The 27241-nt window shown below is 33.5% G+C and overlaps 1 protein-coding gene across 1 annotated transcript; it reads left to right on the forward strand.

Moving 5' to 3' along the window:
• Positions 1–397: 397 nt before the first annotated feature.
• RBM46 (RNA binding motif protein 46) lies at positions 398–27241 on the forward strand. The gene is made up of 4 exons (XM_044384424.1): positions 398–548; positions 4246–4713; positions 5453–6235; positions 27186–27241. Exons 1-4 carry the CDS (start codon positions 398–400, stop codon positions 27239–27241), a joined length of 1458 nt encoding a protein of 485 aa, XP_044240359.1.

A 27241-nucleotide genomic window follows, 5' to 3' on the forward strand; every position in this document is an offset into this window, starting at 1 on the left:
CCTGTCTGATAAAATGATTTAAACCTTGTGCTCTGTAGATCAGCAGTGATCATATATTCATTGATGGCTGTATATTTATTTTGTTACATCTGCTTTTTTCTTCGCTAACTCCTTTTCACTTCTTTGTGTTTTTTTTTTTTTAATTTTTTGTTTTTTTTACTTTTGCCTCCCTTTCTTGTAGCTTAGGCTTTCTAAAGGTACTGCTTAATTGAACTTCATTAAATGAAGTTTCCAGTGTCCATTGTGGAGCAGAACTTTGTGGGCAGGACTGCAGTGGTCACCAAATGTAGTGGCCACAACTGTTTTTGGTTTCTTGAAACCCAAAGAAATCCTTCATAGATCTCTGGGGCTTTGTGTCATAAAAACTTTTTTGAATTTTGTTTTAGGAACTGCAACCATGAATGAAGAAAACATAGATGGAACAAATGGATGCAGTAAAGTCAGAACTGGTACTCAGAATGAAGCAGCATTACTTGCTTTGATGGAAAAGACTGGTTACAACATGGTTCAAGAAAATGGACAAAGGAAATTTGGTGGTCCTCCTCCAGGTGTGGATTTATTTATGTTCAAAAATATTGAATTTTTAATGTACATTAGGTATATATATCTACAAGTATCCCAAACAATAGTTCTTTTTTTTATTATGTTATGTTAGTCACCATACAGTACATCCTTAGTTTTTGATGTTGTGTTCCATGATGCATTGTTTCCGTATAATACCCAGTGCTCCATGCAATATGTGCCCTCCTTAATACCCATCACCAGACTATCCCAATCCCCCACCCGCCTCCCCTCTGAAGCCTCCAAACAATAGTTCTTTCCTTAAAACTACTTTAAGACCTTAGCAATCGTTTTTACTGTTGTGAGGGAAAAGGGGTAGATTATATATGTTATGCATGTTTGACCCTTACCTTTTTTTCAACTCTGCTCTTGGTTTAAGAAATAGTTGAGAAGGAAGTTGGGTTGTTTTTTTATTTTTTTTTCGTGGGTTTTTTTCCCCCCAATTTTTTAATTAAATTTTAGTTAGCGTATAGTGTAATTTTGGTTTCAGGAGTAGAATTTAGTGATTCATCACTTATATATAATACCCAATGTTCAACGCAGCAAGTGCTGTCCTTAATACCTATCACCTCTTCAGCCCCCCCTTACCCTCCCCTGTCCTATTTCCCCCCTCCCCCAGCAACCCTCAGTTTATTCTCTGTAGTTAATAGTCTCTTATGGTTTGTTTCCCTCTCTTTTTATTCCCTTCCCCTATGTTCATCTGTTTTGTTTCTTAAATTCCACATATAAGTGAAATCATATGGTATTTGTCTTTTTCTGACAGACTTATTTTGCTTAGCATAATACATTCTATCTCCATGTTGTTAAAAATGGCAAGATTTCATTCTTTTATTCCATCGTATATATACACCACATCTTCTTTATTCATTCATCAGTTGATGGATGTTTGGGCTTTTTCCATAATTTGGCTATTGTTGATAATGCTGCTATAAACATTGGGGTGTATGTGATGTGCCCCTTCAAATCAGTATTTTTGTATCCTTTGAGTAAATACCTAGTAGTGTGATTGCTGGGTCATACGGTAGTCCTATTTTTAACTTTTTGAGAAACCTCCTAACTATTTCCCAGAGTGGCTGTACCAGTTTGCATTCCCACCAACAGTATAAGAGGGTTCCCCTTTCTTGGCAACTTCACCAACATTTGTTGTTTCTTGTGTTGTTAGTTTCAACCATTCTGACAGGTGTGAAGTGGCATTTCATTGTAGTTTTGATTTGTATTTTCCTGATGATTAGTGATGTTGAGCAGCTATTCATGTCTGTTAGCCACCTGGATGTCTGCTTTGGAAAAATGTCTATTCATGTCTTCTGCCCATTTCTTTTTTTTTAAAAGATTTTATTTATTTATTTGACAGAGAGAGACAGCCAGTGAGAGAGGGAACACAAGCAGGGGGAGTGTGCAAGGAAGAAGCAGGCTCCCAGCGGAGGAGCCTGATGTGGGGCTTGATCCCAGAACGCTGGGATCACGCCCTGAGCCAAAGGCAGACGCTTAACGACTGCGCCACCCAGGTGCCCCTTCTGCCCATTTCTTAACTGGATTATGTGTTTATTTTGGGTGTTGAGTTTAGTTAAGTTTTTTATAGATTTTGGATATTAACCCTTTATTAGATATATCATTTAAAAATCTTCTCTCATCCTGTAGTCTGACTTCAGTTTTGTTGATTGTTTCCTTCACTGTGCAGAAGCTTTTTATCTTGATGAAGTCCCAATAGTTCATTTTTGCTTTTGTTTTCCTTGCCTCTGGAGATGTGTCTAGGAAGAAGTTGCTATGACTGGGGTGCTTGAGTTGCTCAGTTGGTTAGACATCTGACTCTTGATTTCAGCTCAGGTCATGATCTCAGAGTCATGAGATCTAGCCCCACATTGGGCTCCATGCTCAGTGCGGAGTCTGCTTGAGATTCTTTCTTCCTCTCACTCTAAACAAATAAATAAAATCTTAAAAAAAAGAAGTTGCTATGGTTGAGGTCAAAGAGATTGCTACCTGTGTTCACTTCTAGGATTTTGATGTTTTCCTGTCTCATACTTAGGTCTTTCATACATTTTAAATTTATTTTTGTGTGTGGTATAAGAAAGTGGTCCAGTTTCATTCTTCTGAATGTTGTTGTCCAGTTTTTCCAACACCATTTATTGAAGAGACTGTCTTTTTTTCCATTGGATGTTCTTTCCTGCTTTGTCAAAGATTAGTTGACCATATAGTTGTGGGTCTGTTTCTGGGTTTTCTGCTCTGTTCCATTGATCTATGTGTTCATTGTTGTGCCAGTACCATACTGTCTTGATGATTACAGCTTTGTAATATAGCTCAAAGTCCAGAATTGTGATACCTCCAGATTTGTTTTTCTTTTTCAAGATTGCTTTGGCTATTTGGGGTCTTTTGTGGTTCCATACAAATTTGAGGATTGTTTGTTCATTGAAAAATGCTGGTGGATGGGGTGCCTTAGTCACTCAGTTGGTTAAGTGTCTGCCTTCGGCTCTGGTCGTGATCCCAGAGTCCCAGGATCGAGCCCCATGTCAGTCTCCCTGCTCAGTGGGGAGTCTCCTTCTCCCTCTGACCCTTCCCCCTCTCATGCTTGCTCTCTTCCTCTCTCAAATAAATAAATAAAATCTTTTTTTTAAAAAAGAAAAATGTTGGTGGTATTTTGATAGGGATTGCATTAAAAGTGTAGACTGCTTCAGGTAGTATAGACATTTTAACATTATCTATTCTTCCAATCCATGAGCATAGAATGTTTCTCCATTTCTTTCTGTCCTCCTCATTTTCTTTCATGAGCATTCTATAGATTTCAGAGTATAGATCTTTTACCTCTTTGGTTATGTTTATTCCTAGTTATCTTACAGTTTTTGGTACAGTTGTCAATGGGATCAATTCCTTGATTTCTCTTTTTGCTTCTTCCTTATTGGTGTATAGAAGAAATGCAACAGATTTCTGTACATTGATTTTGTACTTGTGAATTTGTTGAATTTGTGTATCCGTTCTAGCAAGTTTTGGTGAAGTCTTTCAGGTTTTCTAGTTGGGTTTATAAAGAAGTCAGGATTGAGTCACTGTGGAAAAGAGTACTTTAGCTATTAAAGGAGAGGTCGTTTTTTGGAGGATTTTGGAAGAGCAGTGAGTAGAGGAGTGGTATTTATATTAGAAGGCAAACCAGATGGAAACAGCTATATAAATATGATGTTTTGCCTTTCTACTAGTAGCCAGTGTAATTTATTTGCTCAGAATCCTCCAGTTAGCTTTCTATTAGGCTTAAAATAAAATCTTGGCCTCTAGCCACATGGATGGTGGCACTGACTACCACTTTAATACTACCTCAAGTATGCATTAGCTGTACAGGCCTGTGTGCTGTATGTGTACTAACATATAAAACTCTTGCTCTTTCTTAATGATATATTTTGAAGATTTATTCCCTCATTTTTTTCATGTCTCTGCTTAAACCTCATATGCTCAGAGGTTTAACTGACTACTGAGAATATCAACTCTTCTGTGGCTTTTTCTTCATAGCACTTATCATTGTCTCTTTTCTCTATTGAATATAAGCCTTATGAGGAAAGGGTCTTCTATTTTGTTCACTGTTGTGTCCTCAGCATCTAGAATAGTGCACAGCACATAGAAGGCACAGTAAATTTGTGGAATGAATGAATCGTTGAATAGTGCATATAAATATCTTACTAGAATTTGTTTATTTTTGTCTTTCAGGTTGGGAAGGTCCACCTCCTCCTAGAGGCTGTGAGGTTTTTGTAGGAAAAATACCTCGTGACATGTATGAAGATGAGTTAGTTCCTGTATTTGAAAGAGCTGGAAAGATATATGAATTTCGACTTATGATGGAATTTAGTGGTGAAAATCGAGGGTATGCTTTTGTGATGTACACTACAAAAGAAGAGGCCCAATTAGCCATCAGAATTCTTAATAATTATGAGATTCGACCAGGGAAGTTTATTGGTGTGTGTGTAAGCTTGGATAACTGCAGATTATTTATTGGAGCTATTCCTAAGGAAAAGAAGAAAGAAGAAATTTTGGATGAAATGAAGAAAGTTACAGAAGGAGTTGTAGATGTCATTGTTTATCCAAGTGCAACTGATAAGACCAAAAATCGTGGTTTTGCATTTGTTGAATATGAATCTCACAGAGCTGCTGCTATGGCTAGGAGAAAACTAATTCCAGGTAAACTTAACCTTTTAGAGTTTATTTTTTCATATTAACCTTATTTTAAATATGTAAAAATGATAGCACCTCATAGATCAATATTTTGAAAATATGTAATGCCCTTAGGTATAGAGATTTTTTGAGTAAGGAAGTAAAATAAAGGGTTCTAAAAAGATAAGTTGTTCCTATAAAATGAGTCATTATCTGTAATATACTAATTTTTACTGAATATATATGCTTTTATTGTGTTAATTGTTGTTTGATAAAAATCCAAAAGACAGTAGATAATTCTTCTAATTTTTTTTTTTTTTTTAAGATCTAACCCATTCCAGAGAGAGAGAGAGAGACAGACAGCATGAGCAGGGGGAGAGGGAGGGAGAGTGGCAGAGGGAGAAGGAGAAGCAAGCTCCCAACCAAGTAGGGAGCCCAATGCAGGGCTCCATCCCAGGACCCTGAGGTCATGACCTGAGCCAAAGGCAGATGCTTAACAAACTGAGCCTCCCAGCCTCCCTGATAAACGTCTATTTTTGAAATGTATTTGTTCTGTTGACTCTTGAAATGAATTCCACCATAAGTTCTGGCTGGGTTTGCCCTAGTAAAAACTCTCACGGACATTTTCATGTGAGAAACTAATGTTTTAACCAAATATACTATACTGGTAGGTATTTGAGTTCCTGCTTTTATGGAGAAAGTTTTATTAATAGTTTTTGACTTTTAGTTGATTTAATTGTCTTCAGGTTAATTTATTTTTTTACAGGTACATTCCAACTATGGGGCCATACCATTCAGGTAGATTGGGCTGACCCAGAGAAAGAGGTTGACGAGGAAACCATGCAGAGAGTTAAAGTTCTCTATGTAAGAAATTTAATGATCTCAACTACAGAGGAAACTATTAAAGCAGAATTCAACAAATTCAAACCTGGTGCAGTTGAACGAGTAAAGAAACTTAGAGATTATGCTTTTGTTCACTTTTTCAACCGAGAAGATGCAGTGGCTGCGATGTCTGTTATGAATGGAAAATGCATTGATGGAGCAAGTATTGAGGTAACACTGGCAAAACCAGTAAATAAAGAAAACACTTGGAGGCAGCATCTTAATGGTCAGATTAGCCCTAATTCTGAAAACCTGATTGTATTTGCTAACAAAGAAGAGAGCCACCCAAAAACTCTAGGCAAACCACCAACTCTTCCAGCTCGTCTCAATGGTCAGCATAGCCCAAGCCCCCCTGAAATTGAAAGATGCACTTATCCATTTTTTCCTGGAACAAAGCTTACTCCAATTAGTATGTATTCTTTAAAATCTAATCATTTCAATTCTGCAGTAATGCATTTGGATTATTACTGCAACAAAAATAATTGGGCACCACCAGAATATTATTTATATTCAACAACAAGTCAAGATGGGAAAGTACTCTTGGTGTATAAAATTGTTATTCCTGCTATTGCAAATGGATCGCAGAGTTACTTTATGCCAGACAAACTCTGTACTACGTTAGAAGATGCGAAGGAACTGGCAGCCCAGTTTACATTACTTCATTTGGGTAAGTTTAAAAATACTTCAAATAATTATTGTAGAATATGAAACTAGGAAACACTATTATTATAAATTATTTTGAATTCGTGGTATTTAACATAAATTTTACCTCAATTTTATGAATTCATGGTATATTGAGACTTTTCTCCTTTATGATCTTTCTATATTTAGCTTTTTAAACATTACTTAGGGTAAAATTTGGTTTTGATTTACAGAGTTCATGATCTTATTTCATGAATTTATTGTTTTTGTAATCACTAATCCTTATTTGATAATTTCTATATAAGTTATAGGATGTTACTTAAACCAATTCGTAAGAGTGTCCCCACATCTTTGGTGAAGTCTACACAGGAATCATTTTGGGGGGCAGCAGTAGGGAGTTGGTAAAATCAGAAGTACTTCAGATGGGTTATGTGTAGACACAGCCTTCTGCTCACCAATCTGGAAATTTGTCATTACTCATGAAAGACAAAAAGCATCACTAAGAGATGTTTAAGACCATTATCTTCTTTAATTTCAAGGTTTTAAAAAAGTAAGTTTCCCTAATGCCTTTGAGAGATAGTTAAAAAGGCTTTGGTAACAAAATATTTTGCATTGTGAAGGAAGAGATGCAATATTACTCTGGTATTTTCTTCTGTTTTTCATTGTTATGTTAGCCTCCCCCCAACCATCACTTTTTCTGTTTTTTGACACAGCTCTAGATTGCAGTTGGTGATTATTTTGTGCCCCAAATAATATTTATTAGAAGAATAGTGGTTTCTTGAAAATAGCAATAAAAGGGAAGAGTCCCCAAGAAGGATTATAATTGTTTGTTGATTATATAATTGTCAAACTCTTAGCTTAAAATTGATTTGTTATATGGTTGGAGAACCACACTACTGAAGCTTATGTCTATTTAAAATTGATACTCTCAAATTTGTTAAAGAGAAGGCAGTCTAAGAGGAAAAGCATTGTCAAGGGGAGAGGGAATTTTATACATTGTATAGATGTATTTTACACAGTGCTTATCCATCATAACCACTCCCACGGTATGCATATTTTTAGGAGATTCTGATTATCAGAATTTTAGGGCTGAAGGTAGGGTTTCTTTCAAAGAAACTTTTTGGTAGTGTCCTCGATTATTAGTTGGAAACATTTGGGAATTTTACAGTTGTTCAAATTAATAAATTCTTAAGTATGATTTTCATTAATGCACAAAATAGAAGCCTTCCATTTTTTCTTTTAATAAAGACAATTTAAGTTAAAGGTAAAATTATGTGGGCAGCAAATAATTCAAATTAGGGTTCTTAGAAAAAATGGATCAAATTATTTTTTTGGAGTGGAATATAGGTAATTAGTTGCTGAGCAAGATTTTCTCAGGATACTTGTATCTGATCTAACGTGGTAATGCTGAAACATATTTCTGTCCCTACTCATGTTCCTTACAAATTTAACTTAGCTTAAATTTTCAGTATTCTTAAAATATAGTCTTAGTATATGTCAGATTTTCTATTTAGACATGATTTGCCCATCTGGTTATCCCATAAAGAAGATCAAATGTTATATGAAACTGGGAGTTTTTCATCAGCTTTTAATTCCATTATTAAGATGGTTTTTACTTGAGTCCTAGGACCATAGTTAATTTGTATTGACCTTATAGTTCCCAAAGAGAACCCCTGTTCATGTATACTGGTCCCAACTTGATTTTGTTTTTAGGGATGTAATTAGCTTCAATATATGAAATACTTAGAAGGCACAGTTTGCTTTACTCATCTGTTTCAGATTTTATCAATCTTACATAAAAGCTACTTATAATTAAAAAATGGACAATTTGTGTTTCATATATTTTCTCAGTTTCTAATTACCATCAGAGAGAAGACCCAAGATGCAAATATAAGCCAGAAATTTTAATTTTAATTTTAAACACTAGGGCTTGTTTGGATGTACTACACAAGGCTTGTGGCCTTATCTATAGGAAGTAACATAAAAATCCTTATTGCAGTTGACCAGAAATGTGAGTGAAGGTTGAATAGAGGTAGCTGAGGATAAGGAGGGATAGAATTTAGGAAAGTGTAAGAATCAGAAATCAGGGGTCTAGAAATCTTTGATTAGAAAACAAATGCCTGACCTTTGGAGGTTATTAAAGTAGGGCAGGAAGTATAGACAGCCGGGAGGTTACCTGTTGCTATATGGGAGATTAAGATATATATAGATTGAATATTGTTGTTGGCAGTATTCTGGTTCGCTTTCTACTTCTGTTAGTGTTGGAGTCTCTGGGCTTTAAACAGTTGATGCCTTTTTAGGTGCAGATCTAAAGGTTGCAAAGTTTTATTGGGTGGTTAAGGGTTAAGATCAGTTGGTGGTAGTGGTGTGTTCTTAGAGGGGAAAGGGTGGTGTGTTCTTCCTATGCAGCTAAATATTTACATGTTTCAAGCACTGGATTTTTCTGAGATCTTGAGAGGTTGTTATTGGTTCCTGGAGTCTCAGATAGAGTTCATTAAGTATTAAATCATTTTTGGCTCTGTTTTCTTAAAGAATTTCTTAAAGAATTTCTCTAGATAGTGAATTTCCTATTTTAGGAGGTTTTCTTTGGGAGTAGTAATTTTTTTTCTTTTTTTTAGTTTGTTTTGATACGCTTCTGTTAACCCTTTCAGTTTGATGCTATTTTAAGCATTATTATCCAGTCTTACCTTGATGATCTTTGACTATTATATGTGATATAGTCATTTACCTTTTTATTTCAGAGTCCTTTAAGAATGTACTTTTAATATCCACATTGTTTTGGTATTACCATGCCCATTTTTCAAGTTTGAAAAATAAAAGAGAAAAAGTTAGACTTTAGTTAAATGATCATCATTGGTGTTACGAGGAAAATCGTTTTCTTGAAGGGATAATAGGTACCTAAACGAGTACTAGAGATCAGAGAATTTACTTCTAGTGACCATTTAATGCTCTTAGCAGAACCCCAAAAGTTCTTGGTGGGTAGTACTTTACAATCAATTTTTTAAAAAATTTGGGTTTTTTGGTCCCATTTAAAGTGTACTCTCTTTTAAGCAAAATACCCCTAATAGAAGAAGCTAAAAGCTGGGATTAATGCCAAAATTGAACCCTCTTTTTTTTTTTTTTTTTTTTACTTCAAAATTGGAGACTATCTTCATCTTTATAGTGTCAGAGAATGATCTCTCTAATCTCATTTTAAACTGATTTCCCAACCAGTGGGATAAGAAATTGTCACCTCTTTATATTTAGGAACCTATAGTATGTGGGATACTCAGTAGGTTTAATACATAGAATACATACCTGTGGGCTAAGAGATAGATAGGTTCTGTGCCAAGTGTTTGATGTATGGCGATATCATGGGTCATTCAGTGTCATATCTTTTTATATAAGCATTTTCTATTTCATAATTTTGTATCTGTTTAATAATAGATCAGACTACCATTGTGAATAATCTTGCTTTTCCTAAAACTTTGCCTCTGTTTTGAATATGGGCCTTCCAGTTTTCCACTGCTTTCCCCTGGAGGATTCTTCACCACATAGGAGTGGGATAAGCAAAATTAAGGAAATAAAGGAAGGTCCTGGAGAGTTATAGTTTTGAAGAAAGTAATCCTGGAGAATACTTACTAGAAGGAGGGAGGTAGCCTCAAGTGTATATTGGCAATTCACCTTGTTATACAATTTATTAATAACTAATTGAAGGCAAGGCATTTCTTTTCTTATTTATAATAAGAATACTTGTGTAATACTGACACAAGTGGCAGTGTTTTACTTGTATGAACCACACAAAGCTTTCAAACAGGAGTAAAGAATCTCTGTCACAGACCAACTTGTGCCATTGGTTTAATTTCATCTGACTTGTAGACTGTTGTTTTGGTTATGACTGATAAAATTTATTAAAGAACAAATTTTCTTGAGTGCCTCTCATGTGCTAAGTGTACTTTTGTAGCAGTCAGGAGCTAAATATAAATAAAACATTGTTTTTGGTCTTAAGGAGTCATGATCTACTGCAGAAGGCAGAGACAAACTCTGCAGAAGTTTTGAAAGTAGGTAGGAAGGGCACACCTCCCACTTGATTAGAGTTGTAAATCTTGAGGAGAGTTTATGGGCAGAGGGGCACAATGTGAGCGAATACCTGCTAGAAAAATAGCATGGTGGGGGGTTAATGGCAAACAGTTGTGTATAGTGTTTGCTTTGGTGATGTCAGTCAGATTTTAAGGATTAGAATTTGAGAAGATGTGGACTTTAGTTAATTGAAATTTCATCAGTCTTACTTTTTAAAACTTTGCAAGTTTTTTTGTTTTTGTTTTTGTTTTTTTAGTACAACTATGTTGGCTTTAGTAGCTTTTCTTCTGAGCAAGTAATTTTTTTCTGGATGAATCCACCCTAATTTGTATGGACTATTTTATATATCATTTTATGGTCAGCTTTTTAATATCTCCTTCCTTTCTATTTTCAGTATTCATTTTGTGGCTGACTTGCATATTGCTTCTCATATTTGACTTTATAATGACATGCTCATTATAATTTTTAATATTTTCTGGTCATAGAGTGGTAAAATATTTACATGTATATTCCAAGCATGATAGCCATTATCTTTGCTATCCCTTTAATATCATTAAACTTAGGTTTTGATTTTTGCTAGCACTTGTAATTTGGTTGAAAGTTATAAAATAGAAGATACAATGGGATGAAAGTAAAACTTCTAAGAAGTTTTAATCTGAAAAATAATTGGTGCTTTTTTCCTTATGAGCTATCATTATTTCCAGATTGATGGGCAGAAATGCAAAAATAAAATTTCTATTAAAAAAATTTGCTGACAAATTGCTTTGAAACAGACAAACTATCTGTTTTTTTTTTAATTTAGGAAATAATTTTGGGAGACAAGCTAAATATTTATAATGGTTGTATCATATTATAACGAAATTTATTATAAATAATTAAAAGAAAAATAATGCTTTTAGAAAGTTATTTTTCCAGTTTTAATTACAGACCTAACTTTGATGATACTATTTCAAATTGATATTTTAAAGAAAAATAATTTGCTGAATTTGCTTTAAAATTTAAATAAGAAGTATGAATAGCATTAACATTTGTACATTAATTTGTTTTCATATGACCAAATGGTGAGATGAAAATTCCATTAACTCAACTATGTGTCTTTGACCCGCTAGGGGCCCAGTGCTCATGAAAATGAATTTTTGTTCCTCTTGAAGCACATACTATTTTTTCCTACAATATCATCATCGGGTTTATTCATAATTCTTATTGTATTAACACTTTTGTATTAATGAACCATAATTATCATGGAGTTAGTAATGTGAAGAATCAGCTTATTTAATAACACAGAGTATTGAGTAAAAATATAAGAACCTGTAGCCTCAACCACCAACAAACCGTGACCTTGGATGGCAAATGAATCATTCCCTCTGTGCATCTCAAAGCCTTCGTCTCTAAAATATCAGGGTTTTTACCTGGTGAGCTTTAAGGATTCCTTTATTCCCCCCAATTTATGGTTTTGTTTAAAATACAGTCAAAAATCTTATGAAGAACCAAAAATAATACTTGAATTAATTCTTTTTACATATACCAAAATATATATTTGAATTCAAATAGTTTAAAACCAAGAGCTGTTTTTGTAAGAATTAACTATCAGTTTAATATCCCTTCCTTTATATAACTGAAAGCTTTTATCTACTTCACAGCAGAACAACTGGAAAAAAAAAATGAAAGAGTCTCCTATTTTACTTGCATGATGACAAGTAATTGCTTTTTGGTTATTTCCTTCCCTGAATTTTTTCAGTTAAATATAATCAAAACTAAGATTTTATAAAACAACCTAATTACTTAAAAGTTTGGACATTTGTTTTCTTTTGTAACAGAGAATCTAAGAAAATAATGATGTGTATTAAAACATATCATGTGACCAGTATTTGTTCCGTAGTTATGTTATTAACTGGCTAATGTATTCTGTGATTTTATTTGCTTTATATATTTATTTAATCATGTTTGATCCTTTTTTCTTGTATCTTTAATTAATACATTCCTAAAATACTTATTCTAATACACATTTTAACAGTAGCTACTGCTTTATTTTTAAATTTAATATCTGATTTTGTCATTTAATATTTAAAAAAATAATGGTTTGGGGCGCCTGGGTGGCACAGCGGTTAAGCGTCTGCCTTCGGCTCAGGGCATGATCCCGGCGTTCTGGGATCGAGCCCCACGTCAGGCTCCTCCGCTATGAGCCTGCTTCTTCCTCTCCCACTCCCCCTGCTTGTGTTCCCTCTCTCGCTGGCTGTCTCTATCTCTGTCGAATAAATAAATAAAATCTTTAAAAAAAATAAAAAATAAAAAAAAAATAAAAAAATAATGGTTTGTAAATTTTCCCCTCTTCTTTCAAATGCCACAATAAATTTTGCATGTATATTCCATTCTTAGATTTCAGCAGCAGTTTATAATTTTGCCACATGATGTCCCCTAAAGATATTTTTTAGCATGGCTTTGAAAGGAATTTCAGTATTATATTGATATTTCTCTCCTTTATGGCTTACTTTTTTGGGGGGGGCGGGTAGAATCAGCAAAATCTGTGTGAAAAGCTTCATTAGTCTTCTGCCTGTCATGCCCTAATTTCTGTTTTCTGTTTAAAATTTAGTAGACAATAAGTGTTTAGGCTATAGCAATATAATTTGGTGAGTGGACTAGTAGTGAAGGGAGACAAAATGTTTTCAAAAACATTGGTTTTACTGTTTTATTTTTATTGTTTTAAAAATGGTTTTACTATGATGATTTTATTCAAGTAATCATCTGTGCTTTTAACTACTTTAAAATTATTCAGTGTCAGTTGCTTCCAAGCCTTTTGGTTAGATTAAATAACTTTTATTAGTTAATTTCAGATATATCATCTACTCTACAGCAATTGATCCTCTGTTCTAGAGTAATACATCCTCTATGTAAGACATGGTAGTGCACTACCTCCAAGAATGGTGCTTTTACTTCTGGGGGTTCAAAACAAAAGAAAGCAAGATAAAACTTTATTCCCCCAATCTAATTAGAAATTTTTAATCACCAGAGTATTAATAAGTACTCAGATTTCCTTGCTTCTTAAATCTGTAGTATTTGCCTAAAGATATGCTAGTTACATGTGAGCCATTATTTATCTCATAGTAAGTGACATTTGAACTATAAAAATGACCTGTATGTAGGTTAAAATATATAGGAATGCAATCATTAGAAAACAATCAGTTGTAATTATATTGCCTGATAATTTGGTGAGTGCACTCTGAAATGTCTCTTTTGTTTTGTGTTTAAACAGCATAGCTTGATTTTTATACACAGATTAACTCCAGGGATTTGCATTTGAATAAATAAATTAATTTAAAAAAACTAGGATGTGCAATTGCAGCTTCCTTATACAGTAAATATCTATGTTGACCTTCAGTTTTTCTCTTGCACATTTTGATTTTCTTTCATTATATTTTCTAGAAAGAATATTATTACTAGAAATACTTTACTTTTTTAACTTTTTTTTTTTAATCCTGTTTTGTGGGTAGATTTTTGTAAGACTGCAGTGCAAGCCCATTAACTTAATATTTTTTCTTGTTACCTTTGTTTCAGCAATACACGTTCCAGTCTGCTTGTTTACTGGCCAGATTATGACATAAACAAATCAGTTTGCAGCTTTTGTGCCATATATGTGTGTGGCTTTTTTTTTTCTTCCATTGCTGTGTTAATTTTTGGTTCAAGAATGACCATATCAGTAGTTATGAATTTATGAAAATTATAGATTATTTTGGGCACAGAATTTATAAGATTCCAAGTGAGCCATTATGAATCTTTGGAAAAAAGGCTTAAAGTTATATTCTGCACTATGAAGTTAATAATTTTTACCAAGAGTAAAAAAATAATTTAAGCAGGGACATGTTTATTAATTTAAATGATTCTTACCTGTGTGTATTATGTCTCCATGTTTCCTTGAGATCTCACAAATCAAGTTTCCTTGAATGATTAAGAATCCCTTAGGGATTCCTTGGTATGAAATTTAGCTTTATCAAGTACAGAAATAGAGGTGGTACTAGAGCATTGGAAAGCTATTCCTTTTCTCTTAAGAAGGAGATACTAAGCAAAAATAGGATTACTTGCTCCGTGAAAGCACTCTCCTAGCTTTTGAGGGGGATTTACAAATATGACGAAATAGTCATAATTGTTTTTCCTTTTTCATTTCTTAAATTTTTTTCCTATGATTTACTTAATAGTAGAATTAAGATTTTTTTTTTTTTTTAAGATTTTATTTGTCAGAGAGAGAGAGAGCATACAAGCAAGGGGAGCAGCAGGCAGAGGGAGAAGCAGGCTCCCGGCTGAGCAGGGAGCCTGATGTGGAACTCCATCCCAGGACCCTGGGATCATGACCCGAGCCAAAGGCAGACACCAACCAACTGAGCCACCCAGGCATCCCTAGACTTAATATTTTTTAACTTTTTGTATTGCGGTGCATCTAGGATATCTGTGATTTTTCTGTTCTTTTTGCAGTCATCTACTTTTATTTATGTACCAGTATTTTTTAAAAACTTCACTTCTCTTGGTTTTTAAAAACTTTTGTACTTTATTTTTACTTATTTATTTGTATTTATTGTAGTTCATGTGCAAACAAGGAGTTGTGACATTAGTGAATGTGACTTGGGGAGGGAGATGGACAAGCTTTTTCATCAATCCTCTAAGGCTTCAGAAAGTAGATTGGTGATGTCAGGCACTCTTTCATTTGAATTGGTAACTAAGGGAATGATTCCATTGCTTTAATGAATTTTTAGGTAATTTTTATTTTCATTTCCTTTAATCTGATATGCTATATTAAGAGTTTTTTCTATGACAAGAAAAATTCCATCGTCAGCTCCCAAATATTTATATTTAGATATGAGGAATGAATAAACCAAAACTTAATAATCCAAGTATAATTGGCTTATTTATTTAATTATATTTATTTATCCCAGGATGCTGTTTACACGTATGGTTTGTCAGTTTAGGGAATTTACATACATTCTAAAGCCCTGTTATAAAACCCAACTTAGGAAAAGTTGGAAACTTCTCCTCAGCTCAGTTTCCTATTGGGGAGGATGGCATTATCTCATATTGCTGGAGTGCACTGACTTAAGTAGAATATTCATCTTCCCTCTATCTTTTCTCTTTTTTTTTGCTTATAATGGATGGGCTATTCACTTTAATCCTTACTTCACTCTTTGAAAGATGTGAAATGGATTATTAAAAATGTATAAAATACAAAAGGATTCAAATTTTAAAGATTTATTTATTTTAGAGAGGGAGAGAGTACACAGGAACTGGGGAGGGGCAGAGGGAGAGGAGAGAATCTCAAGCTGACTCACCACTGAGCGGGGAGCCTGACTTGGGGCTTGATCCCAGGACCCTGAGATCCTGAGATCCTGAGATCCTGACCTGAGCTGAATTCAAGAGTCAGACGCTAAACCAGCTGAGCCACACAGGCACCCCAGGATTCACATTTTAAATTGAAAGAATTGAAGCAATGAGAAATTGTGAGTAGAAAAATAAAGTCAAGCAAAACTAAACAATGTACTGTGTAGGGATATGTGAATATGTGGCAAAACCATAGAGAAAAACAAGGGAATGATTAACACTTAAAAATTAGGATCATGATTATTTTAAGGGTTGGAGGGAGAAATTGGAAAGGATGCAAGAGAGACTTCATAGTTATTGATAATTTTCTGTTTCTAAGCCTGGGGGTGAGAACATGTTTTTATTTTTCAAGTAATGTAACTGTACATTTATATTTTTTATATTCTTCTGTTTGTATAACATACTTTTACAATTAAGTAAATAAGTTGGCAAAGAATGAAAGCCAACCAGCCAAGAGTTAAAAACTTGAATTATTTTATAAAAATTAGAATGCGTCATTGTACCCTAGAGATTCTCAAATTCATATAATTCAGGGTAATCTAGGAAAGTTGTGTTGTTTCCAAACCAAATATTTTTATCCTGCTCAGACTGTATGTGACATGTTTTGTTTTCTTTTGGGCACTAAGGCTTAATTAATCCTTGACAACTAGGGAGGACTTGGAAACTCTAATGCAAAGTAGGACAGTGAGCAACTGAAGAATTTGGGGCTTTTTAGTCTATAAATACTAGTATTTATAGGGGAAATATGATGGCTGTCTTCAAGTGTTTGAAGAGCTGGCACATGGGGAAAAGACTTTAATATGAAGTCCAGGGGTTAGAATTAAGTCTAATAGAGGAAAGTTTTGGGGGGTGCAGATTATGATTTAATACAACCCAGAACCATGTAACTGTTTAAAATATTAAAAGTTCTGTTTCTGTATCTGTTTATAGTGTTAAACAAATGTATGGGGAAAGGAAAGACTATTTCCTTTATTTACTAGATGATTTTAACTCTGAATTATCTTCTTTAACATCACTTAGAGTTTATTAGCCTTGCTGTTTTGAAGCCCTCTGAAAAATGTGCTTTTTGAAACTTTAATGTAAGAAAGTTTGGTTTTGGCATTCTTATTCTCCTATGAATAACCCTTTTGTTTATTATTATTTACTCCTTCAGGCTTTCTTTTCTCCTTTTTGGTTTATTAACTGGCAGCTGATTGTTAATCCTTGTTAATATGTGTGTTCATTCAATAAATACTTAACTGAACGCTGTACTTTGTCTATAAAGTCCTGAGGATCTGTAGTGAATCAGACCCAGTTGCTGTGCCTTCATAGGGTTTATCTTCTATGAGGAAGATACTCAGTGATAGTTCTGATAAAACACTCTGAAGAGGTACAGGGTGTATGAGAATACGTAACTGGATGACCTGACCTAATCTGAGATGAGAGGATCAGGAAATAGTACATTGCATTTAGAAAGAATTTCAGCAAAATGAAATCCGGTACTTTAAATTTGGTATAGCATATAGGCTTCATAGACTAAAAGAGCATGGCATTTGGAGCCAGATTTCCTGAGTTCATATCCCGGCTTCATTACTTATTTGGAAAAGTTATTTTAACCTCTTTGTTCTTTAGTTTCCTCATTTGTAAAATGGGAATGTTAACGGTATTTATGTCGTAGGGTAATTGTATATATTAAATGAGTTAAAATGTTAAAAGGCCCACAGTAGTGCCTTTTGTGTATTAAAATGTGCCATATAAGTATTGAAAAATAACATTTATTCAGAAAACAAATCCAAGAAAACCGTTTCTAATCATTTATATAATATTATGAGTAATAAAAATAGTTAAGATTCTTTGAACACTTATATAGGTACTATGCTAAATGCCTTTATATAGTACATTATTCTGATACTTCCTTGGGGTAAATATTACTTTAATGTCTACATTTTCTTTTGGTAACAAATGAAGAAACTGAGCCTTTAGGAAATTAAATAGTTTGCTAACTGGGATCCCCCAGTTAGCTAAGAGGCTGTATGCTCTTAGCTGCTGTTCTTTGCAATGTCACATGATTCAAGGGAAAAACCGACCTTAGTCTAATGTTAAACATTTGATAACAGACTGTGAACTTGTAGGATATTATTGGCCAGTTATTCTTCTAAAAATTAAAATAGAAGGAGATTGGTCTTTGTTCCATGCTTTATATCCTTTGCAGAGACAGTTTTATCTTTACCAGTCCTACAAGCCCGTATATCAGATCTAGGACATCTGTCTCAAACCTAAATGAATCATTCCAAATTACAGAGATCTTGGAAACATACTTTGTTTACAAGGTAACTTCGGGATTTTTTTTTTTTTTAAGATTTTATTTATTTATTCTACAGAGATAGAGACAGCCAGCGAGAGAGGGAACACAAGCAGGGGGAGTGGGAGAGGAAGAAGCAGGCTCATAGCGGAGGAGCCTGATGTGGGGCTCGATCCCATAACGCCAGGATCACGCCCTGAGCCGAAGGCAGATGCTTAACCGCTGTGCCACCCAGGCGCCCCTAACTTCGGGATTTTTAAGTTTAAGATGAACATTGACAACCAGGAGTGTATGTGTCAAGGTGGCAGATGATGTTTTTTTCCCTCTATCAGATGCTAGACAGAATTTCAAATAGGCAGTTTGTTTATATCTATTTTATGGTCCCTTGTTGTTTGGTACTCTCATTTGCTCTCTGATTATGCTCAAAACATCTCATGTACATAATTCAACCATATAATTTTTCACTCCCAATTATGTCTGCGTTTTTTCATTGTTATTTCCTTGTTTAAGAACCAACAGTGGCTTACTATTGTGGTATGATCAGGTCCTCTGTCCACGCTGTCTTGTTCAGAATGCTTTCCTGGTTTTCCCCATCTTACCTAACCAGAGACAAATACCTCTTCTTTTGATCATCTGAATTCATGCTCATTAGCACTTCCAGGCTTTTCCTAGTGTTATTCACTCTGCTGGGAATATTCTACTTGCTTTCATTTACTTAACCTCTTATATTAAGCTTTTCCTAGACATAGTAACTGCTGAGGATGACTTGTTCTTTATAATATTACTCAACAATTTAGTAATTTTTATATTACTGTTTATTTACTATTATAAAATTTTTGATCCCTCAGGATTGTAAAGTCAAAGGACTTTGCATGTTTTTTTTAATTGTTATTATTTACTGCATTGGTATAGTTTAGTACTGTCTCCTTTAATACTTAGCATGTAGTGCTTTTCAAATAATTGAAAATTATCTACAATGCTCTAAGATTAAAAGATAAAGATTCTTTTGAAAGATAAAGACTGTGCTTTAGCAGAAAATGAAAAAAGGTTGGGGAAAAAAAATCTGAGATATGGAGTTGGTAGGTACAGATACAGAATAATTACATTATGCATGGTGGTTAACAGGATGATATATACTTAGATTTCCATCAAGTATATAGTTTTTAAAATGCTGATAAATGAGTATTTCAAAACAGTGAAATCCTTGAAATACAGACTCGTGTCATGGATTATTTTATATTAAAGATGTCTATATTATATATAATATATATAAGTGAAATTTGGATAGTGGAAGAATAGGAGATTTTGTTTGTAGGAGTATAAAATATAATGGATCATATTGGGTACAATTTTATAATTTTATTGACCATTATGATAGCTTCTTAAGTTCATTACATAAGCTGTAGTTATATTTAGTGCCATCTATAACATTTGTTAAACTTCACAAATGGAGAATTATTGGCAATAGCTTATTTATTGTATGTTATTTCTAAACTTATACTAGCTTGCATTTCTTCTTCATTCTTCTAAACAGGTATAGACTAAGAAGATGGAGTTCTTTCACTTTAGTTTTCTAAAGGCAGGAAAAACCCTGATATTCAGGTTGCTAATATAGAAGTTTTATTTGGAATATACTGGAGTCCTGTGCATTCAGTTATTTTCTGTTTGAAAAGAAGAAAGAGCAGTATGCAATACCTGAAAGTCTGAAACACAGTTCTTCATTTTTCGTACCAGTTATTTAAAAATTTATATGGAATTCTTCCTCAAACTGAAAACCAGTGAAATCTTCAAAGATACACAGTGTGCTTGCACAGTTAGTTTTAAGTGATTTTAAAAACTTTTCATCACATGTTTATAGAACAATTCATATCTACAGTGTTAGGTCTTAGTGGATATAATGAAAACAAATACCCTAATTAGTAGGAATTTTACCTAGTTTATCTTTTTTTGGCTTCTATTCCTACATAACAGAAGACTAAAAGTAACGTATCTAATGATTGCAGTTTTATGGAAAACAAGATTCTGTTTCTGATCTTTGAAGTTTATCCTATTCTTATTCTTGACTTTTTGACATGCCTTTTCTTTTCCCTAGCTTTTCCCTTGTGTCTGGATTACTGAATAATCCCTTACCGAGTAATCATTATGTTGTATACCTGAAACTAAAAAAAGAAATTTCTTTTGAAATAATTTCTTAGAAATAAATTTATTAACAGTCAATACTTGTTATAACCAAAAATTAATTGTAAAACTCCAGGTGGGCACCTGAGTGGCTCAGTTGGTTAAGCTACTGCCTTTGGCTCAGGTCATGATCCTGGAGTCCCAGGATCCAGTCCAGCATGGGGCTCCCTGCTCAGCAGGGAATCTGCTTCTCCCTCTGACCCTCCCCCCTCTCATGCTCTCTCTCTTTCAAATAAATAAATAAAATCTTAAAAACAAAAAACAAAAAAAACCCCTCCAGGTGGTAGTATGTGAAGGCCTTATGGAGGGATGACTGGTTCCATATTTAATAGTAATTTCAATTAGCATCTTTACTGAAAATCACCATTATAGTTTTTATTTTATTTTATTTTATTTTAAAGATTTTATTTTATTTATTTATTTGACAGAGAGAGAGACAGCCAGCGAGAGAGGGAACACAAGCAGGGGGAGTGGGAGAGGAAGAAGCAGGCTCCCAGGGAAGCAGCCTGATGTGGGGCTGGATCCCAGAACACTGAAATCACTCCCTGAGCCGAAGGCAGACGCTTAATGGCTGAGCCACCCAGGCGCCCCCACAATTATAGTTTTTAAATTACTCTGAATCATTTTATCTTTATAATTGTATTATGAATGGTTTTATTTTTTAATCATAATTATAAATGATCAGTTTCTCATTTATGTATATCACTACGGTAGCTATTGTAATTCCCTGTTATTTTTTAACTTGGTAAGTTATTACATTACATACAGACAGAAGTCCACAAATCATAACTGTAAGCTTTGTGAATGACTACAGAGGGATCACATCTGTTTAACTATCAGGTGAAGACATAAAATATCAACACCCCAAAAATCTCCTTTGTCTGTACCCCAAAGTACATATTAAACCTTCTCTCTTCCCAAAGGAAACCATCCTTCTGACGTCTTTGTTTTTGAGATTTATACAGCATTTTATATACTTTCATCTGGCTTCTTTTAACATTATGTTTATGAATAAAGATTGGTCCATGTTGCATGTGGCAGTATGGTTCATTCACTCTCACTGATGTGTAATACTCCATCAGAATGTTAGAATTTATTTGCTGTTTCTATTGTTGATAGAAATTTGAGGTGCTTTTGTTTTTTGCTGTTTGAATAATGATGCTGTGAAGATTCTTGCATGCATTCCTGTTGAATACATGGGAGGAGAAGTGGGTCATATTTTTAAAACTTTAGTAAATAATGCAAAAATTTCAGGAATTATATAAATTTACACTTCATGACCAGCGTATGGGTTTCAGTTGTTCCAAATTCTTGCCAACACTTGGGTATTATTAACCTTTGAAAAATTTGAACATTCTGGATAGTATATATTGCTATCTCATTGAGATTATAACTTTTATATCACTGTTTACTAATGATACCGAATATCTTTTAATAGGATTATAGGGCATTAAGATATCCTCTTGATGAAATGTCTGTCTTGTTTTAAGTTTCTTGCTTTTTTATTGTAGTGGGTTGCTTGCTTTTTTCTTTATTAAGATACAAGCCCCTTGTTGGATATATTTTCTACAAATACCTTCTTTTACTGTGTGGCTTACCTTTCTACTCTATTCATGGTACACTTTGAAAAATAGAGAAGTTTTTGATTTTAGTATAGTTCAATTTATCAGTCTTTTAGAGTTAGTCCTGTTTGTGTCCTGCTAAGAAATCTTTGCTTACTGCAAAGTCAAGAAATATTCTCCTATATTATATTTTAGAAATTTTTTTATCTTTTAAATTTAGTGAGGGTGTGAAGTACATGTTCAAGTTTTATTTTACCCTCAGTATGTATCATCATTTACATAGCACAACTTATTGAAAAGACTATCCTTTTCCCATGATTCTGAAGTGCCACCTTTAGCGTAAATCAAGTAGGTATGTATATGTACACACATGCACACCTATATGCACATACATGCCTTATTCTGGATTTTTATTCCATTGATCTAATTTAATTTACTACATTGTCTTAATTACATGACTTTGAAAAGTCTTTGGTAGAGAACATCTGTACATGTTTTTTCTTAATTATCTTGGCTCTTCTCAGCTGTTATATTTCATATGAATTTTACAATTAGATTATAAATTTATACCAAATTTATACCAAAAAGAAGTCCTACTGGGACTTTGATTAAAACTGAATTGTACCTGTAGATCAATTTGCAAAGAAATGACATTTTATAGTATTGGAACTTCTGATCCATGAACATTATATCTTTCTCCATTTATTTAGGCTTTTTAAAATTTTTCCAAACATTCAGTATTAGCCTACTGTGAAAATTTCCCCTACATCTTTTATTAGATTTATTTGTAGGTATTTAATGTTGTTCATTGTTATTGTAAAAAGTACCTTTTAATTTTGAGTCCTGATTATTTCTGTTTATATAAATAAAATTTATTTTTTATGTATTGAATAAAACCATTTATTTGATTCTAATGGTTCGATCCTACATTATTTTAAATTTTCTACCTACACAGTCATATCAACTGCAAATGATGAGCTTTTTCCTTCCTCTCTATCCTTACACTTTTCTTTTTTCTCTTGCCTATTGCACTGGCTAGAACTGCTTGTCCAGCATTGAATACAAATGATGATAGAAGGCATCCTTTTAAACTTTCACTATTTCTCCATTAAGGTATAATGTTTGTTGTAGCTTATATTATAGAAGCCCTTTGTCACATTAAGGGCATTTCCTTCTATTCCTAGTTTGCTAAGAGTTTTTATCAAGAATGAGCTGGGTGATGAATTTTATCAAATGTTTTTTTGTATATACTTAGATAATTATATCATTTTTATCTTTTTTTTCTTTTAATGTGCGTTGCATTGGTGTTTCAGTGTGACATCAACCTTGTATTTCTGCAGTAGATGCAATTTGGTCATTATGCATTATCCTTTTTATGTATTGCTAAATTTGTTTTTTTGGTATTTTCTTTAGGATTTTTACGCCTGTGTTCATTACTGAGATTGGCCCACACCTTTCCTCCTAAAAACAGGAAGTTTTTTCTCTTTGTGCTGTGGAAGAGTTTGTATACAATTGGTGTGATATATTTTTTGAGTATGTGAGATATCATCTAGGAAGCCATCTTAGTTTAGAGTTTTCAGCCTTTCTTTTACTATAATATATGCATATTCAGGCTTCAAATTTCCCTCCTAAAGTATGGTTATAGCTGCAACACTTATATTTTGCTGTATTTGATTGTTATAATTTATTTCAAAATATTTTGATTTTTTCTTGAACATGGGAAATTTTAAATTCTAAACATGTGGACATTTTTGTAGTTACCTATATGTATTTTTTACTATGATCAGAAAGTATGATTTCAGTCCTTTTGTTTTTTAACAACCAGTTAATATAAACATTCCATGCCTGCTTAAAAAAATGTGTTTGCAATTGTTGATTGTAGCGTATTTACGAGGGTTGCTATGGCAAAGTACCACAATCTGGGTGACTTAAGCAACAGAAATTTATTTGCCCACAGTTCTGAAGCCTAAAAGCCAGAAATCAAGGTGTTGGCAGGCCATGTTCTGGTTCAGGCCAGTAGGAGAGAATTTCCTTGCCTATTTTAGCTTCTGTTGTCAGCAGTCTTCGAGTTGTTAGCTTATAGATGCATAACTCTAGTCACTGCCTCTGTTGTAATATTGTCTTCTCCCTCTGTGTTTGTGTCTTCACAAGGCAGTCTCCTTTCTGTTTTTCTCTACTCCTGTAGGGATACTGATCATATTAGATTAAGGCTCTGTCATACTCCATTATGACCTCATCTTAACTAATTACATTTGCAATGGCTCTGTTTCTGAATAAGGTCACATTCAGAGGTGTGAGCAGTTGGGACTTCAGCATATCTTTTTGGGGCACACAATTTAGTTAGGTCAAGTTGTTAATCATATTTAAATTTGTTTTATGATTTTTTTTTGTCTGCTCATTTTGTTATTGAGAGAGGGTTATAAAAACCACCCACTGTGATTCTAGGTCTATTTTTATTCCTCCTTTGGTTCTGTCAGTTTTTGCTTTTTATATTTTGAGGTTATATATTACATGCATAGAAATCTAGAATTGTTATATTTTTCTGGTGAAGTGTGCCTTTGGTCATTTTACTGTCATTCTAGCTGTGTCATGTATTCCTGCCTTAAAGTGTACTTTACTTTCTCTGATGTTAACATAAGCTTATAAGCTGTCTTTTGGTTAGTTTGCATATTATATATTTTTCCATTTTGTAACTTTTACTTTTCCTGTATCTTAGCCATAAGATGAGACCAGTATATAGGTTCTGTTGTTGTTGTTCTTGTTGTTGTTGTTGTTGCTTTTGTTGAAAGTCTGCTCTTTGAGTGTTTGGTCAGCTTGCATTTAATGTACTTACTGATTTGCTTAGAACCTCTCATCTTGCCATTTGCTCTCTATTCCTTGTTCTATTGCCCTGTTTCTCTTTTCTTACCTTCTTTAGATAGATGATTGCTTGGCCCTTTTCTCTTCTTTTAGCTGTATTAGCTGTAGAGTCTTTACTGTTCTTTTAGTGATTACCCTGTAGACTCCAACTTGCATTCTTAACTTGCTGAAATCTGATATTAATGCTTTTATCACATTTCTAGACAATGCAAAAACCTTTGTACACTTTAACTTGTTTCTTCTTCCAATTTCTATAGTGTCTTGGTATTACCATATGTTTTATCTTTTTTTTTTATTATAAGTAGGCTCCACACCCAGCATGGAGCCCAATGCGAGGCTCGAACTCATGACCCTGAGATCGAGACCTAAGGTGAGATCAAGAGTTGGACACTTAACTTACTGAGCCACCCAGGTGCCCTGGTATTTCCAAATGTTTTAAACTCATATATTTTAACCCCCTATGCCTAATTATAATAGTTTTTTGTTAATATGCATTTGTATTCATTTACCATTTACATATTTATCATTTCCTTTGCTCTTCATTTCCTATAACATCTCCATGTTTCCACTATGATTGTTTCTTTATATTCTGTCCAAAGAACATTCATTTGTATTTCTTTTGGTGTGGATATGCTTATTACAGATTACTTCAGTTTTGTTTACCTGAATATGTTTTTGATTCACCCACCTTTTGAAAGGATATTTATATTTTTTTAGATCAGCAATTGTTTTCCTTTCGCCCTTTGAAGTTATAATTCCACTCACTGTCTTCTGGTTTCCATTGTTTCCATTGAGAAGTCAGCTGTAATTAACTTATTTGTTGCTTTGAACATAAACTCTCCTCACCCCTGCAGGGAGTTTTAGTATTTTCTCATTATCTGTCATTTTTGGAAGTGTCACTGTGATGGGCTTACATACTGTTTTCTTGGTTTTTATCTTAATTGACACTTTTCACCACTTCTAAAATCTGTGAATCAATGTTATTCACTTGTTGCAGAAAGTTCTAAGTTATTCTGTTTTCAGATACTGCTTTTGTCTCATTTTTTTCCTCCTCTTTATGTGGTACTCCAGTTACACCTATGTTAGACCTCTTTACTGTATCCCATGTATCTGTTGTGTTCTTTCTGCATTTTCCACTTTTTTATATGTTTAGTCTGTGTATTTTCTTCAGACCTTTATTTGGATTTATTTCTCAGTTATAGAATTTCATTTGACACTTTCATGATTTACATTTTTCCTTCAAAATTTTTAGTCTTTTATTTCCTTGAGCATATTAGGCATAGTCATTTTAATATCCAGTTTTGAAAACTTTATCTGAATTCCCTGTAGATAGATCAGTTACTGTTGACTGTTGTTTTTATTGGTTTTAGGTCACATTGTTTTATCTTTGTATGACTGGTTATTTTTGATTGAATGTCAGATATTGTCTATGAAAAATATAGGTATAGTTTGAAAGCTAACATGCTGTTCTGTTTATTCAGGGAAGATTTATTTTGCTTCAGAAAGATGGCCAAGGGACTGGCAATCCCAGATTGCCTTATTAATCCAGGCAGGATTGGGAAGAGTTGAAGTTGAATTTAGTGTCTTTTAAAGTTGTTCTATTTCTAGTTCAGTTTTATTCAGGTTCCAGGCATGCCTTATCACTAGCTCCTCAGCTCTAATTTTGTCCTTTTATCTTCAGAAATTTGTTGGTCTCTTGTTATCTTCTGTTGGCTATCAGATCCCTCTTCAGAGTTGGCCTGTTCTTCTAGGGGAAAACACACCTCTAAAAGATGTGCAAACTATTTTGGGTTTTCCTTCTTATCCAAGATCACAGTCCCATAATTCTTCACTGTCTTCCTTGGTCCTTCTCAGTGTTTTTTGATAAATAATTTTGCTTTTTAGTAGTTACCTGCATTTTCTAATTCTCACCAGAGGGTTAATTGAAGTTACCTAATTTCATCATGTTAAATATTAAGAAAATATTGTGACTGTTTTTTTTTTTCTACTGAGTTACTATCTTTAAGATGGCTATTTAAAAATCTGTAGTTCTATGTGGATCATCAAATATTTTCATTTGTTCATACTTTTTTGTACAGTATCTTAGCGTAGGGGTGGATGTACATCCCTACCAGAAAGCTTTAAGGGATATAAGGAGATAACTACTAAAATGTATGGATGTCCAAAGTTGTACTATATATGGTTATATTAGGCTTCAAGTAGATAAAATTTAGCTGTAATTAGTATTTTTTTAAGTTTAGTATTATTTTGGCCATCTATCTCTTTTTATGATAGAAGGAAAGGATGTTGATATTTTTCAAATTTGTTTAGATTCTTTGGGCTATCTGCTTATCAGAAATTGGGCAATCTTATTTGTTTTTAAAGTCCTTTATTTTATTAGTACTTCTTGGAAAAACCAACTAATAAGGACTTAATTGGTATAGAAAGGTTTTTTTTTTTATTATGTATTAACTCATACTTTTCATTCATGTATTAAAATACTGTTCTCTCTGTTCATCTTTGCAGAGATTTAGAAATGATAATTATTTGTCACTTGTTTCTTTTGTTCTTTAAGTTTATTTTCCTATTTACTGATCAGGTTTTTAACTAAAGTTATCAAGGATTCCATGCACTTCCAAGATTAGGGATAACATCAATCTCAAGACTCAATTCTTTTCTGTCTTCACTGCTTACAGACAGGGAACACAATCTCTTCAGCCTGGACCTATGTAGAAGAATTTGGAGAAAATAA

The sequence above is a fragment of the Ursus arctos genome, unplaced genomic scaffold (genome assembly GCF_023065955.2).
Source record: "Ursus arctos isolate Adak ecotype North America unplaced genomic scaffold, UrsArc2.0 scaffold_11, whole genome shotgun sequence".
In the NCBI taxonomy this organism is placed as follows: domain Eukaryota; kingdom Metazoa; phylum Chordata; class Mammalia; order Carnivora; family Ursidae; genus Ursus; species Ursus arctos.